Source organism: Trifolium pratense, linkage group LG5 (genome assembly GCF_020283565.1).
Source record: "Trifolium pratense cultivar HEN17-A07 linkage group LG5, ARS_RC_1.1, whole genome shotgun sequence".
Classification (NCBI taxonomy): domain Eukaryota; kingdom Viridiplantae; phylum Streptophyta; class Magnoliopsida; order Fabales; family Fabaceae; genus Trifolium; species Trifolium pratense.
The window spans coordinates 36,983,569-37,000,083 of NC_060063.1; the positions used below are offsets into that span (position 1 = coordinate 36,983,569).

Here is a 16,515-nt window from a genome sequence, read left to right on the forward strand (position 1 = left end):
CTTAACTCAACTACGTTAGCAGCGGAAAAGTAACACAATAAATAACAAGTTAAGGAGATAGAGAGAGAGATCACACAAGCAATTTATACTGGTTCCTCTCACAAAACGAGAGTAGTCCAGTCCCCTTGCACTTCCAAGGGAGTTCACTATAATCACACAAGATTACACCTGCTCAAGCACACAAGCAAGAGACTTCACAACTATGCTCAAGCACACAAGCTTAAGACTTCACACTTAAACACACAAGTTTAAGTTACACACTTAAGCACACAAGCTTAAGTTTCCTCAAGTAATGGTAAAGTATATAAAAATATACAAATGCTCTTAGATGAACCTAAAGAGAGCAAATACAAATATTACAGAGTATTTGGCTAAAGTGCAAAAACACTTAAGAAAGGTTCAGAGCTTGTATATCACAGAGTTCAGAGTTTGTTCAGCGCACGTTCAATTCTTGATAATTGTTATATGTTGCAGCTGATCCTTCTAGTATATATACCACTAGAAAAGAGTCGTTGCAAAAGGAGCCGTTGAAGTTGATACCCTTTTGTCTTCAAGCAGTCTGTCTTGATGCAGTTTGGTTGTATCCAAAACTAAGAAAGAGTTTCAGTTACTTTGACTACTGCAGAGAAGACTTTCCTTATTCAGCTAACAAAACTGAAGACCCACGTTCTCAGGTTAGGACAGACAAAACAGAGGTAGCTGAACTGATCAGGCTTGAAAGGTCCTTTTCTCCATTGGTAGAAGAGTTGACTGGTGAAAGGAATCTTTCACAGCTTTCAAAGAGATCTTCAGAGGTTGATGAAGCTTGTAGACAGACAAGAAGTTCTGAAGTCTTCATCCTCTGAATGTTGAATCTTCTGAAGTCCAACATCTTCTGAGCGCTTGTGAACTTCTGAATTCACATCCTCTGAACTTCACTCAGAGCTTATATGATGCTTATATCTGCGCACTTAAAATAAATTTTTAGTCCTTCCAATTGTTTATTAATACTTTGTTATCATCAAAACCTTTATAGATTTAGGGGCAAACATTTTTAAATCAATTTTGTTCCAACACTGGTGAAGCAAAAATATGCGGCATCAAACTTGGAATTCTAACAATATTTTCATTTATCATCTTGTTGTCACCAAAAATGTTGCGAACCGGAAATTTCGCAACTTATAAAATATTGAAGAAAGGGATTAAAAGCAGGAATAATGAAAATAGTGTATTATTATATGAAAATGAAAGATAAATGCAATAGGATGAATATCCTAATGCCCACAGAGCAAAGCTCCTTCAAAGAAAGAGAAGACTCTTTCCTTGCCTAACCATAATGGCCCTAATAATAATCTTCCATAATGCCTCACACTCCCCTTACCTCACTATATATACTACTAAGAGGCATAACAAACTTGCCAACTCAGCACCATATCTCACTCACTAATTATTCATAAAACCTCATTATACTCTTTATTACAAGCCAACTCAGCTCCCTATCTCACTCACTAATTACTCATAAAACCTCATTATACTCTTTATTACAAACCAACTCGGCTCCTTATCTCACTCACTAATCACTCATACTTGGTCTCTATCAATACCCACCCCTTCAAAACAACCTTGTCCTCAAGGTTGGGATTTGCTTCCATTAAAACTTTGCCTCTATCAAATACAAATTGTGCCACATGACTTCATTAACGGACTTCATTAGCAGTACGTCTTTCTTTCCTACTGTTGGAAGAGACGGTAGTTTTCTTACGAACCCATTTGGAACTAGCCTGTTCACAGAGCTGAAGTTGAAGATCCATCTGCACCAGTATTTTGGAGGACCACAAATCTTTTTCTATTTCTTTATTGCAATTCCTATGGTGAGGATAGATTTGGGTTTGGCTCATAAATCTAAAAAATAAGCACTGCATGAAGATTTGCCATGATTGTGTGATAACCTCTAACTTGTGATTTCTGTCATCAGATAGAATTTCACAAAGCTTCCCTCTATCATACACAAAATTCAGCAAACTGTATAATAATGGAAAACCTTTCCAGCCACATTCATGAGTAATAACTAGCATAGGAATATTGAACTCCCCTGGATCCCATTGTATGATCCAAATTGATGAATACAATGACATCATTTTCACAATGGTTAAATCATACCACTTCTCAAAATAAGCATTGACACCCCATTCCTCACTCAATCCTTCCACAGTGTGCTTTGAAGGCCAAATAAAATACCAAAGACCATGTGCATATGAAAAACATAGTGAACCCTCACTTATCTCTTCATTTTCACTCCACCGATAAACATCATTAGGAGGCATGTTGCAGTTACTTTCTGCTATCAGCATGACAACAACCTTTGCTATAGCATTTTCCAGCAACATGGCAAAACAACTTGATATATCCTCCATAAAATAAATTTTTGTATGAACAAATAACAGTGAGGATGTTATTTCTGTTTCCCTATATTTTACATTTGTAACAAGGAGTATGAACTTCATCACCTTTATAGAAAGATTATTGACCTTTCCTTCTTCAATTTTATTATGGACCCAAAAGTTCAGTGTTTGCCACCCCGAATAAACAGCTGAAATTGGCAGGAAATAAAATCTTGCATTATTGTCGACTGGACCCCTCAATTGCATAACACTGTCTTTGTTGAAGAAATTCACTTGCTTGCGAAAAACATAGTCTAGAGCTTCCAGAGTTGGCATCATCATTGCAACCATAACCGTAGGCATCAAGGTATATTTCCAACATGTAGAATTTTCTTGTATCAGCCAGTAAATTAGTGAGAGAGCAGACTCATTAGCTAGTGAATCACACCAATCAAAGCGCAACTTAAATTTTAAGAACAGACCACTGTGTGCTTTTCCTTCAAAGGCTACACAATTATGTTCCCCATTCATTGTATGCTCCCAGACCTTGCAATGGTGATTATAAAAAGGTAAAGGATATCTCTTAGTTGTAGAATCTGAAATAGTTGTCTTTCCCTTCCTCATAGTTTCCTTTGCAAGTTTCCTTATGATTAGCATCCTCTCTATATTGGACACACCTTCTCTGCGGATGTATGGAGGAATTATAATAATATTCCCACTAAATTGATAGTGTGCATTCACAACCTTGAATTCTCCAATGAATTTCCACTTTTTGAAGACCTCCAAAGCAAAATCCAAACAAGCCAATTTGGAATACGTGTCCATCAGTGTAGAGACAACCAGAACATGACCACATGCTTCTAATTTCATAATAATAATAAGTCCCTGAACCTGGTCAGCACCCAATAACTCTATTGAGATTCTACTGTTTCCCGCCTCCAAACGCGGTGACTTCGCCAACATCCACCCCATGGCTGTTGCAACGTCTGGTGGTTCCGGCAATGGTCATCTCCGTGGGGGAGTTGTCGAAGGTTGAGTGGAATACGATGGTTTATCCGGCGGTGCGATAGTGACCGAGAGACGCACCACTTCGATCTTCTGCGATCTCACTTCCTCCTTCGACAAAGCTTGCCCACCGGTAGTTTGAATCCATGGTGATTTCGTCATCGACAACCCAATTGCTTTCCTCGACTCACCATCAAGTGTTTCTGGTTGTTTAATGCTTACCACTCGATGACCATTGTCCGGTGGCTCAGGTGGTGGTTCTGGGTCGAGAACAATCATTTGATCCCCTCTTGTTTGTGAAATATCTTCCTCCAAGTTTGGATCCTCCACGGTTGTGGTGGCTTCCTCCAACCACTTGATCTTCATCTTTTCCAACGTTTCTGTTTCGAATAACACATATGATTCAGTCACCGGTTCCTTGTGACACTCTGAGTTTTGTTGTGCATTGAATTCCGTGACTGATGGTATCTCCGTTGTGGTCGTCGGAAATTTCTGATCTGACTGCTCCGATGAATTTTGCATCAGTCCAGAATCTGTCTTGTTTCTAACCTCCATCGACTCTTCTTTGTTCTCTCCTGTCTCATTCAAAACGTATTCATGGTTTTCTTGCTCCTCACATTCTGCGGTTTCAAGCATCTCCCACATATCTGGAATAAATTTCTTAATGAAAGCCCTTTCAAACGCCTCCCATGTGATATTCTGGTTACCTTGCTTACAATTGCACCACCAGCTGAAAGCATCTCCGCTGAAAGCCATGGCAGTCACCCATCCCACTTTTCTTTCTTCCACGAGCCAAGTGTTAGCCTCAAAATACCGATCCAACTGGATCAGCCACCAATAACCATCTTCCGTTCCATCAAATCTGGGAACCACCTTTGTCGATATCACTGGCTCAACGTCGAATCCGGCAGGTCGGACCATTGTTGCGAACCGGAAATTTCGCAACTTATAAAATATTGAAGAAAGGGATTAAAAGCAGGAATAATGAAAATAGTGTATTAATATATGAAAATGAAAGATAAATGCAATAGGACTCTTTCCTTGCCTAACCATAATGGCCCTAATAATAATCTTCCATAATGCCTCACACTCCCCTTACCTCACTATATATACTACTAAGAGGCATAACAAACTTGCCAACTCAGCACCATATCTCACTCACTAATTATTCATAAAACCTCATTATACTCTTTATTACAAGCCAACTCAGCTCCCTATCTCACTCACTAATTACTCATAAAACCTCATTATACTCTTTATTACAAACCAACTCGGCTCCTTATCTCACTCACTAATCACTCATACTTGGTCTCTATCAAAAAACTAAATTGATTCCGGTGTCATCATATTTTCAATTTTGCGGGCTGAGATTGCTAGACAAGAAGCAAGGCTGAAGATGGAGAGAGATAATCTTGAGAAAGAGAAAAGTGTCTTAACACTAGTACAAATATGACATATTACACAAGTAGTTTACATCTGACGAGCATATGTCAGATGTAAAACGCTATATGGAGTAGCGTTTACATCTGGTACTAATATCCACTGAAGGGAAAAATATATAGACATAACTTGTTACATCTAGTTCTAATATCACCAGAAACAAAACTGAACGCAGTGGCAATATTGTATTTATGGCGAAAATTATCTAAAATAAATATATATATATCTGGCCATATATAGAGTCAGATGTAACACGTCATGTTGAGTAAAAAAAAAAACAAACTTTTTAGAACTAAATGAGAAAAACACTCACACGATTGATACACTCTCGCCATTCAAACCCTCAAGAACAATAGGGAAGGTCACGCGATTTTACCAAACCCTCAAGAACAACAAACCCTCAATTCCTCTCTCGATTCGAAACTCTCTCAATCACGACAATCCCTCACTCTCACTCGTTCTCTCAATTTCGTCATCTCTCTCGGTGGTTCGCGAACCCTAGATCCCAAATCGAAGTTCAGTGAAACAAATTGAAGCCTCTCTGCACCAGCCGCCGGCGATGACGAAGATACCGGAGCACAAGTCGCTCCCATCATCAAACTGGAAGAGGTTGCCGTCACTACAGGCGAAGAAGACGAAGTCGCAATTCTAGATCTGTACGTCTTTTTCATATCATATTTTTCCCTTTTTCTTTCGTTTTAGGGTTTTAACTTACATTGTTCATCATTTTTTCATTGATCGCAGCAAATCGAAGCTTTATCGGTTCGATAAAGATGGAAATCAGTGGAAGGAAAGAGGTGCTGGTACTGTTAAGTTTTTGAAGCATAAGGTTACTGGTAAAGTTAGGCTTCTCATGAGGCAATCCAAAACCCTCAAGATCTGTGCCAATAATCTCAGTACGTGATTTTGTTGAATTTTGTTTTTGTTGCATCTTAATCTTTGTTTCGCAATTTTGATACTATACTGAGATTTTTATGGTTATTGATTGTTGCAGTTATACCTACTATGTTTGTTCAAGAGCATGCTGGGAATGAGAAATCCTGTGTTTGGCATGCTAGGGATTTTGTTGATGGTGAACTCAAGGATGAGCTTTTCTGCATTCGATTTCCTTCGATTGAAAGTAAGTATGCATGCGCTTTTAAGATGCATTTTGCAGATGTTTTTGTAGTTAGCTTGATTTAGATGAATTTCGTGATTCGTTGTTAGAGGAAGTTAGTTGGGTACTTTAGTTTTAATTGATTTACCGATTTCTGTTTCGTAATTGATATGATGGCAATGTCTAATCTGTAAAGTTTCTCTCTAGTGTTTGGAAATTTTTGTTGGGTTTTTGTATGTTGGCTACATTTTGCAAAAACATATTTTAGCCAAGTGTTGAGACATATGTGATTTCCCCAAGTGTTGTGACAAATGTGGGTACACTTCGGAACAACATCTGTCTGTGTATCTGTGCGCGCCAGCTAGCGGTTTTTAATTTCTACTCAATCTTTTGAAGATTTGTTTGAAGAATTGTTTCAAGGTTTCTTACAGAGGAAGACGCACGTGTTTAATGTGTTTCAGGAGGCAGCCGAACCCTAGTTATATTTTCTAAAGGAATTATATTTTTGGAAAATATATTTTTGTGTTTCAAAAATAGAACTATTATTTTCAGAAATATATCAGCTGTTGCCGCAATTCTAGAAGCCCTAATTTTGTCTTGAAGCCCAAGTCGTTCTACTACTATAAATACGAAGGCAAGCATATGGTTTCAAGCATCTAAAACCGTGTTCTTACAAAGCGTGTGTTATTAGGGTTTTAGAGTGTTAATTGTGAGTCTTTCTTGTATCTCATTGATGCAAACTTAGGACCTGAGTTTATTGAGTTGTAATTGTGAACTTCTCCTAAGCTTTGAAGTACGGAGATTGTTCTAGTGTTATGTGTGATTTGCTCGTAAGCTTTTAAGCAAGAGTAAATCTTAGTTTCATAGGAGTGTGTCTCCACCATTTGTAATCGTTGAATTTAAATAACAACGCTGAGTGTGTTGTTAAGGTGGGAATTGGGACGGGGTCTCATATCTAGGAGTTCCTAGGTAGAAGTGTCATTGGGTAGTGATTAAGTGAGGAGTTGTAAATGGGTGAGTTTAGCTTCGAAGTAATACTGCTGATAGTGGACTTCATTCCTGGATTGGTATCCCCCAGAGTAGGCTGTTAGGCTGAACTGGGTTAACAACTCTTGTGTGTTATTTACTTTATTGTCTTTATCGTTTTATGTTTTATACTCTGTTCTTAGACAAGTGTTGGTGCACCTTTAGCAACATCTGTCTAAAACAGACAAGTGTTGATACATCTTGATCAACACATGTCCACTGTGTGCCAGGAATTTCAATTGGCATCAGAGCAGGCACCCTGTTCTGAATTTTAGGGTGAGCTCCAGGGAAACTTTTTCTGGCAGGGATGGACAAAGAAGGAGGGTTTGTTACCAGACCACCTCTTCTGGTTGGTGCTTCAAATTATGACTATTGGAAGTCTCGTATGATGGCCTTCCAAAAACAAATTGATAGCAAGACATGGAAAGCAGTTCTGAGAGGGTGGACTCCACCTGTGAAGATGGACAAAGATGGTAAACCAACTCTTGAGTTGAAATCTGCTGAAGAATGGTCCAAAGAAGAGGATGAGCTTGCTCTTGCAAACTCAAAAGCATTATACGCACTATATAATGGTGTTGACAAGCACATATTCAGACTCATCAAAAAATGTGTCTCTGCTAAGGAAGCTTGGACCATCCTTGAGACTGTTCATGAAGGTACCTCTAAAGTGAAGATGTCAAAGCTACAACTCCTAACCACTAAGTTTGAGAATCTAAGGATGAATGATGATGAAACTATTCAGGATTTTCACATGACCATACTTGATTATGATAATCAATTTGATGCCTTGGGTGAAAAGATACCTGAAGAAAAGCTGGTAAGGAAAATGCTTAGGTCTTTACCTAAGAAGTTTGACATGAAAGTCACAGCTATAGAAGAAGCCAAGGATATCACAGAAATGAAGCTGGATGAACTGGTTGGTTCATTACAAACTTATGAGGTAGCTACAAATGAAAAGACGGATAAGAAAAACAAAAGCATTGCTTTTGTCTCGAATGCTGAGGAAGAAAATCAACAGAGTGACACAGAGTCTGAAAGTAGCATCTCTGATGCAATGGTTCTTTTGGGAAAACAGTTTAATAAGGTGCTAAAAAGAATGGACAAACGCTCAAAGACAGGTGCAGCTGACATTGGTCGCAACACTTACAGGAATTTCAGAAAACCTGTAACAGATGAGAAATCAGCTCCAAATAAAGGTGTTCAATGTCATGAATGTGAGGGGTACGGTCACATTAGAAGTGAATGTGGAACCTTCCTGAAGAAACAGAAGAAGGGGTTAACTGTAACTTGGTCAGATGAAGATTCTGAAGAAGAAGCTGATGCTGCAAAGGGTATACATGCATTGACAAGTGTATGCACATCTGACACTGAATCATGTGATGAAGAACTGACCTTTGATGAACTTGCTGAATCATATAAAAAACTATGTCTGAAGAGTGAAGAAGTCTGCAGAGTCTCAAAAAAGCAAAAAGAAACAATTACTAAATTGCAAACTGAGAAAACTGACAATCTGTCAAAAATCTCTGAATTTAGTGTTAAATATGAAGAAAGTTTGAAGACCATTGAGGAACAAAAGGCAATTATCACCAACCTAGAAGCAGACAAGGTCAAACAACTGACTGAGATAGCCCATCTGAATGAAGAAGTAACTGAATTAAACTCTCATCTTGAGAATTTAAAGAAGCATGTTCTTAGGCTGTTCAAAGGAACTGATCTAGATGAAATCCTAGAAACATTACCTACTTCTAGTAGAGCCAAAACAGGCATTGGGTATGAGTATAAAAATGTGAATAGGATTATGGATTACAACAAAGAAGGGAAATACATGCCTGAGATAAATAAGCAACCTTCTCCAAAAATGCATGGCAGGATGTCGCCACACCTGTCTCCTAGACAGCAGAGACAAGTGTTACCACATATGGCACCACATTAGCAAAGAAGGCAGAGACCTAGATTTATACCTAGACACAGAAGCAGGTACCACTCATGGAGATGTCATCACTGTGGAAGAAAGGGGCACATAAGGCCCTACTGCTACAAATTGTATGGGTATCCAAGTGAATTCCTTCAAGAGTCTGATCCATCCATTACTAAAACAAGGATGGAATGGAAGCAAAAGGATGATACAACCAATATCAAGGAATATACAGCTGAAAGTAGTGAGAAAAGTTTGATTGCTCATACCTCTCTCAGAGCCTCATCAAAAGAAGATTGGTACTTTGATAGTGGTTGCTCCAAACACATGACTGGTGTTGAAAAGTATTTAAAGGAGGTAAAATCTTATGCAACAAGTTTTGTGACATTTGGAGATGGAGCAAAGGGGGAAATTAAAGGTATTGGAAGACTGATTGACCATGGTCTACCAAAACTTGAAAATGTTCTCCTTGTAAAAGGGCTAACTGCCAATCTAATCAGTATAAGCCAACTATGTGATCAAGGCATGCAAGTCAACTTTACAAAAAATGAATGCCTTGTCAGCAATAATGGAGGAGACATCCTTATGAAGGGTGTTAGATCAAAGGATAATTGCTACTTGTGGGTCCCTCTAGAAGAAGCCAATATATCTACATGTCTCTTAACTAAAGATGAAGAGGTTAAGCTGTGGCATCAAAAATTAGGACATCTTAACCTGAAGAGTATGAAGAGAGTCATATCTGAAGAAGCTATCAGAGGACTACCAAATCTACAGATACAGGAAGGAAACATCTGTGGTGAATGTCAGATTGGGAAGCAAACCAAAGTGTCGCACCAGAAGTTGCAACACTTGTCCACTTCTAGAGTTCTTGAGTTACTACATATGGATCTGATGGGGCCCATACAAGTTGAGAGTCTTGGAGGTAAGAAATATGTTTTTGTTGTTGTTGATGACTTCTCTAGATATACTTGGGTCAATTTCATTAGGGAAAAATCTGAAACTTTTGAAGAATTCAAAAATCTTTGCTTACAACTTCAAAAGGAGAAAGATTGTGGTATTGTAAGAATCAGAAGTGACCATGGTAAGGAGTTTGAAAACTCTAAATTTGCTGAATTTTGTGCTGCTGAAGGAATAGCTCATGAATTTTCTTCACCAATTACACCTCAACAAAATGGTGTGGTTGAAAGAAAGAACAGAACTTTACAAGAATCTGCTAGAGTAATGTTGCATGCCAAAAATCTTCCTTACAAGTTCTGGGCTGAAGCCATGAATACAACATGTTACATTCACAATAGAGTAACATTAAGAAAAGGTATTACTACAACACTGTATGAACTATGGAAGAATAGAAAGCCTACTGTGAAATATTTCCATGTGTTTGGATCAAAATGTTACATTTTGGCAGATAGAGAACCTAGGAGAAAATTGGATCCCAAAAGTGATGGGATATTTTTAGGTTACTCAACCAACAGCAGAGCATACAGAGTTTTTAACTCCAGAACAAGAACTATGATGGAATCAATCAATGTTGTTGTTGATGATAGTGATACAACAAGTGCAGATCCAGCTGAAGAGACAGATGTCATCATACCTGTCCCTGCACTAGATGATGATCAAACTGAACCTGAACCTGATCAACATTCTGAATCTACTACAGAGGTTCCTAGACCAAACAAGGGACCATCTACTAGAACACAGAAGAATCATCCTCTGGAACTTGTCATTGGAAATCCAAATCAAGGAATTGCAACAAGAAGATCAAAAGAAGCAATCTCTAACTCATGCTTCATATCCAAGATTGAACTAAAGAATGTTAAAGAAGCTTTGACTGATGAATACTGGATCAATGCTATGCAGGAGGAACTAACTCAGTTCAAAAGAAGTGAGGTATGAGATCTAGTACCTAGACCAGATGGTATAAATGTTATTGGTACAAAGTGGGTCTACAAGAACAAAACTGATGAAAATGGTGATATTACTAGAAATAAAGCCAGACTTGTAGCACAAGGATACAACCAGATAGAAGGAGTGGATTTTGATGAGACTTTTGCTCCAGTTGCTCGCTTGGAGTCCATAAGATTGCTCTTGGCTGTGGCATGCATCTTAAAATTCAAGTTATATCAAATGGATGTAAAGAGTGCATTCCTAAATGGCTATCTAAATGAAGAGGTATATGTTGAACAACCAAAAGGGTTTGTAGATCCAAGCTTTCCTAACCATGTCTACAAACTAAAGAAAGCTCTCTATGGATTAAAACAAGCCCCTAGAGCATGGTATGAAAGATTGACTGAATTTCTTGTCAGCCATGGATACAAGAAAGGTGGCAATGATAAAACCCTGTTTGTAAGAGAGGAGAAAGGGAAGCTAATGATAGCTCAGATATATGTGGATGATATTGTATTTGGTGGAATGTCACGACAAATGGTGGAACATTTTGTGCATCAAATGCAATCTGAATTTGAAATGAGTCTTGTAGGTGAACTAACTTATTTTTTAGGTCTTCAGGTCAAACAAATGGAAGACACCATATTTATCTCTCAGGAAAAATATGCAAGAAACATTGTGAAGAAGTTTGGAATGGAAGGTGGTAGTCACAAAAGGACACCTGCACCTACACATTTGAAGCTTACCAAAGATGAGAAAGGAATCAATGTGGATCAAAGTCTCTACAGAAGTATGATTGGAAGCTTGTTGTATCTGACAGCTAGCAGACCTGATATCATGTTTGCAGTAGGAGTTTGTGCTAGATATCAATCTGAACCTAAGATGAGTCATCTGACTCAAGTGAAAAGAATCTTCAAATATGTCAATGGAACATGTGGCTATGGAATATTATACTCTCATGGTAATGATTCTACCTTAGTTGGCTATTGTGATGCAGATTGGGCAGGAAGTGATGATGATAGAAAGAGCACTTCTGGTGCATGTTTCTTCTTGGGAAACAATCTAGTATCTTGGTTTAGTAAGAAGCAGAATAGTGTGTCTTTATCCACAGCTGAAGCAGAATATATAGCAGCTGGTAGCAGCTGTTCACAATTATTATGGATGAGACAAATGTTGAAGGAGTATAGTGTTGAGCAAGATGTCATGACACTTTACTATGATAATCTGAGTGCTATAAATATTTCTAAAAATCCTATTCAGCATAGTAGGACAAAGCACATTGATATACGCCATCATTTTATAAGAGAGCTTGTGGAAGAAAAAATTGTTACACTTGAGCACATTGCATCTGAAGAACAATTAGCAGACATTTTTACAAAGGCTTTGGACGCAAGTCAATTTGAAAAATTAAGGGGCAAATTAGGAATTTGCCTATTTGAAAATCAATAGCAGTTATTGCATGGAGAGTGTACAACAGTTATTTTCTCTTCCCTCCTACACTCTCTGCACGCTTACATAGGGGAATCATTAGAAAATTTATTTTAGGCTTAATTAATAAAATGGTCCCTTAAAGACATTTTTGGTTTCATATTGGTCCCTTAAAGAAAAAAAGGTCTAAATAGGTCCCTTAAAGAAAAAAAGGTCTGAATAGGTCCCTTAAAGACATATCCGTTAATCAGTTTGGTCCTATTTAGACCTCTTTTTAGGGACCAAACTGATTAACGGAGATGTCTTTAAGGGACCTATTCGGACTTTTTTTTCTTTAAGGGACCTATTTGGACCTTTTTTTCTTTAAGGGACCAATCTGAAACCAAAAATGTCTTTAAGGGACCATTTTATTAATTAAGCCTTTATTTTATTTCCAAAATCACTCCATCTACACGCCTTCAACTGCTCAACTTCCTTCGCTCTCTCCAAACACCAACGAAACTGCATCTTCTACATCTCTCTCTCATCGTCCAACTTCCACCATCACCAACTCATACTGTACTATGTCGAATTCTGCAAAATCCTCTCCAATCAAAGACGCCGCTACTCATTCAACAATGGGAGGAGATGCTCTTGTCATCAACGCCATTCCACTTTCAAGTATACCACCTATTAGTCCTGCTAAAAGGGTGAAGAAAGCGTCGAAGAAGGAGAAGCCATCACATGTGAGTCTCAACTCTCCATCTCGCTCTGCTTCAATTAAGAAAACGAAGAAGAAAAGTAAGAAATCGAGAACTGAATCGGGGCGTAGTTTTACAATGTCTGAACTACATGTTGATCCACTTCCATCGAGTGGTGTTGCTACTCCTGTCATCAAACCTACTGAAGAAAATGTCGACGCATCTGTTAAGAATTCTCTGAATTTAGGTCTTGGTGTTCCCAATTCTGTCAAAACCCTAGAAGTAGAGAACCCTACTGTGTCTGAAAATTTGGGGAAAAGTGTTCCTAACTCCCCTGTTGCTGTCGATGCTAATATTGGTGCTTCTACTGAGACCAATGATGAGGTTGCTGCTGAGTCTCTCAAGAAAACAGAGCCTGAGACTCATGTTGCGTCAAGTGTTGCAACACCTGGCGCTGCACCAAATGTTGTGCCAGAAGTTACCACATCTTTGGCACAGGAAAATCTTGTGGAGTATTCTGAGTCTGAGGAGAGTCCCCAACCTAAGTCTGCTGATAAAGAGACTGCTACTGATAAGGGTGTTAATGAAAATCCTGAAGTTATAATTGTCAATGAAACAACTGTTAGTGATAAGTCTGTTCCTACAAATTCTGAGGCTAGTGTGGCTAGGAGAACTAGAAGTAGGGCTGGTAAAGGTATAGAAACTACTAACACACCTGTCCAAACACCCAAAACATCTAGGGCTGGAAAAGGTACTGGTAAAAAGCCCCTATATGGACCTCCAAAACCTGTAAGTAAGGTGGTTCCTAGAACTGAGACTAAGAAAAGCAAAGCTCCACCAACCAGTGATTCTGAGTTTAAGCCAGAGACAGATGTTGCTGCATCTGGTAGCACATCTAGGAAGAGTATAGGAAGAAAGAAAGTTCCTCAATCTGTTCCCTATGCTCCTTTGGATAATGTCTCATTCCATCTGGAAAATGGGTCTGCTAGATGGAAGTTTGTATATCACAGGAGATTAGCTCTGGAAAGGAATCTAAAAGATGGTATCCTTCAATGCCAAAGTGTTGTTGAAGCTATTGAGTATGCAGGTTTGATGAAGACTGTCTGTGGTTTGGACAAGTGCTATGACAGGCTTGTCAAAGAATTTTTTATTAATGTGGCTGACAATTGTGATGATCCAGCAAGTCCTGAATATAGGCAAGTATTTGTTCGTGGGAAATGTGTCAAATTCTCACCAACTGTGATCAACCAACATCTGTAAAGAAATTCTGATGCGGTGGCTGCTCTAAAAGTCACAGACAATGAGGTCTGCAAGGTCCTCACAAGTGGCAGGATAAAGGTATGGCCTACCAAGGCAAAGTTGGCTGCAACTTCTCTCTCTCCATTTTATGCTGTTTTGAATAGGATTGCTGCACACAATTGGGTGCCTACAACCCACTCAGGTGATGTGGCCAGAGGATTGAGAAAGTTCATTTATGTTGTGGGTACCAAGGCAAAATTTGATTATGGGTCCTATTTCTTTCAAGAAACTTTAAGCCATGCTTTGACCTATGCTGTTGAGAAGTCAGTTGCTCTTCCCACTCTGTTATGCAATATAATCATTGAACAACATCCAGATATTTTGAGAAGCACTGATGTTCCCTGTAAAAGGAAAGGGGTGTTGGCCATTGAGCAAAGGCTGCTTGAAGGGACAAATGCTGCAACAGGTGTTGGCACATCTGTCCAAGCTGGGGTACTCTCTAGGAAGCAGATGATTGCAGATCTGACTGAGGCTAGCAGAGCACTTAAGGCCAGAAAACTGAAAATAGATCGTGTGATTGAGGCCCTCAAGGCTGAGGAAGCTGCTGAGACTGCTGAGGGTGAGCCTGATGGACAAGAAGGAGTTGACACTAGTGGCTCTGAGGATTTGATGGACGACTCTGATGAAAGTTCTTCTATCTGATTTCTGATGTTTCTCTTATGTTTTTTTGTGATGTACTTTTGGTATTTCTCTTTTGTTGCTTCTAGATTTCTAGCACCTCTGTGTGCATTATGGTCTGTAATATGTGCACTCTGATATTCTCTTGTCTGCTACTCTATGTTTTCCTATGCATGATGTTTGTCAAAATTATGGCTAAAAAGGGGGAGTAGTGTGTGTGTGACAAGTGTGTGGACAGATGTTCTTACATCTGGTGACTAATGATCTATGCTCGTATTGAGGGGGAGTGTGAGTTATATATGCATGTGTTGAGGGGGAGTAGTGACTTATTCTTTCTCTATCTAATGAAGTATGTATGAATTCAGGGGGAGTGTGAGTGATATTATCTCTTGATCGCCTGAATGTGTTTGATGACAAGTGTTGTGCCAAGTGTGATGGCACCTGACTAATGAGTCCACTATCCACTATGACTGAGAATTTATTTTTTCTCAGATGTTCTTATGATGAATGGATGCGCTTTAACTATTGGGAGTTTATTTCTCCCTTGTGTTGTTCCATGAGGCTAGTTGTTTTTATTCCGCTGTTGCATTGCCTCTGATGCCACTTACCTCTTCTGGAAGTAGTTTTATTATGTGTTACTTTCTTTCCTAGCTGTGTGATCATGTTGACTCGAAGGAAAGGTAATACTGTATCTCTCTATATACTGGTCTAATATTGTTTTAGCCAAAATTTGCCAAAGGGGGAGATTGTTGGGTTTTTGTATGTTGGCTACATTTTGCAAAAACATATTTTAGCCAAGTGTTGAGACATATGTGCTGACCTCAAGTGTTGTGACAAATGTGGGTACACTTCGGAACAACATCTGTCTGTGTATCTGTGCGCGCCAGCTAGCGGTTTTTAATTTCTACTCAATCTTTTGAAGATTTGTTTGAAGAATTGTTTCAAGGTTTCTTACAGAGGAAGGCGCACGTGTTTAATGTGTTTCAGGAGGCAGCCGAACCCTAGTTATATTTTCTAAAGGAATTATATTTTTGGAAAATATATTTTTGTGTTTCAAAAATAGAACTATTATTTTCAGAAATATATCAGCTGCTGCCGCAATTCTAGAAGCCCTAATTTTGTTTTGAAGCCCAAGTCGTTCTACTACTATAAATACGAAGGCAAGCATATGGTTTCAAGCATCTAAAACCGTGTTCTTACAAAGCGTGTATTATTAGGGTTTTAGAGTGTTAATTGTGAGCCTTTCTTGTATCTCATTGATGCAAGCTTAGGACCTGAGTTTATTGAGTTGTAATTGTGAACTTCTCCTAAGCTTTGAAGTACGAAGATTGTTCTAGTGTTATGTGTGATTTGCTCGTAAGCTTTTAAGCAAGAGTAAATCTTAGTTTCATAGGAGTGTGTTTCCACCATTTGTAATCGTTGAATTTAAATAACAACGCTGAGTGTGTTGTTAAGGTGGGAATTGGGACGGGGTCTCGTATCTAGGAGTTCCTAGGTAGAAGTGTCATTGGGTAGTGATTAAGTGAGGAGTTGTAAACGGGTGAGTTTAGCTTCGAAGTAATACTGCTGATAGTGAACTTCATTTCTGGATTGGTATCCCCCAGAGTAGCCTGTTAGGCTGAACTGGGTTAACAACTCTTGTGTGTTATTTACTTTATTGTCTTTATCGTTTTATGTTTTATGCTCTGTTCTTAGACAAGTGTTGGTGCACCTTTAGCAACATCTGTTTAAAACAGACAAGTGTTGATACATCTTGATCAACAC

At 38.7% G+C, this 16,515-nt stretch overlaps 1 protein-coding gene across 1 annotated transcript; it reads left to right on the top strand.

Annotated features, from left to right (window-relative positions):
• Positions 1 to 5,339: 5,339 nt before the first annotated feature.
• LOC123885627 (ran-binding protein 1 homolog b-like) lies at positions 5,340 to 6,083 on the top strand (the record flags this gene model as incomplete). The annotated part of the gene is made up of 3 exons (XM_045934916.1): positions 5,340 to 5,461; positions 5,550 to 5,701; positions 5,800 to 6,083. Coding segments are annotated over 3 exons (462 nt in total), but the record flags the coding sequence as incomplete, so codon positions are not given.
• Between the last annotated feature and the right edge of the window lie 10,432 nt (positions 6,084 to 16,515).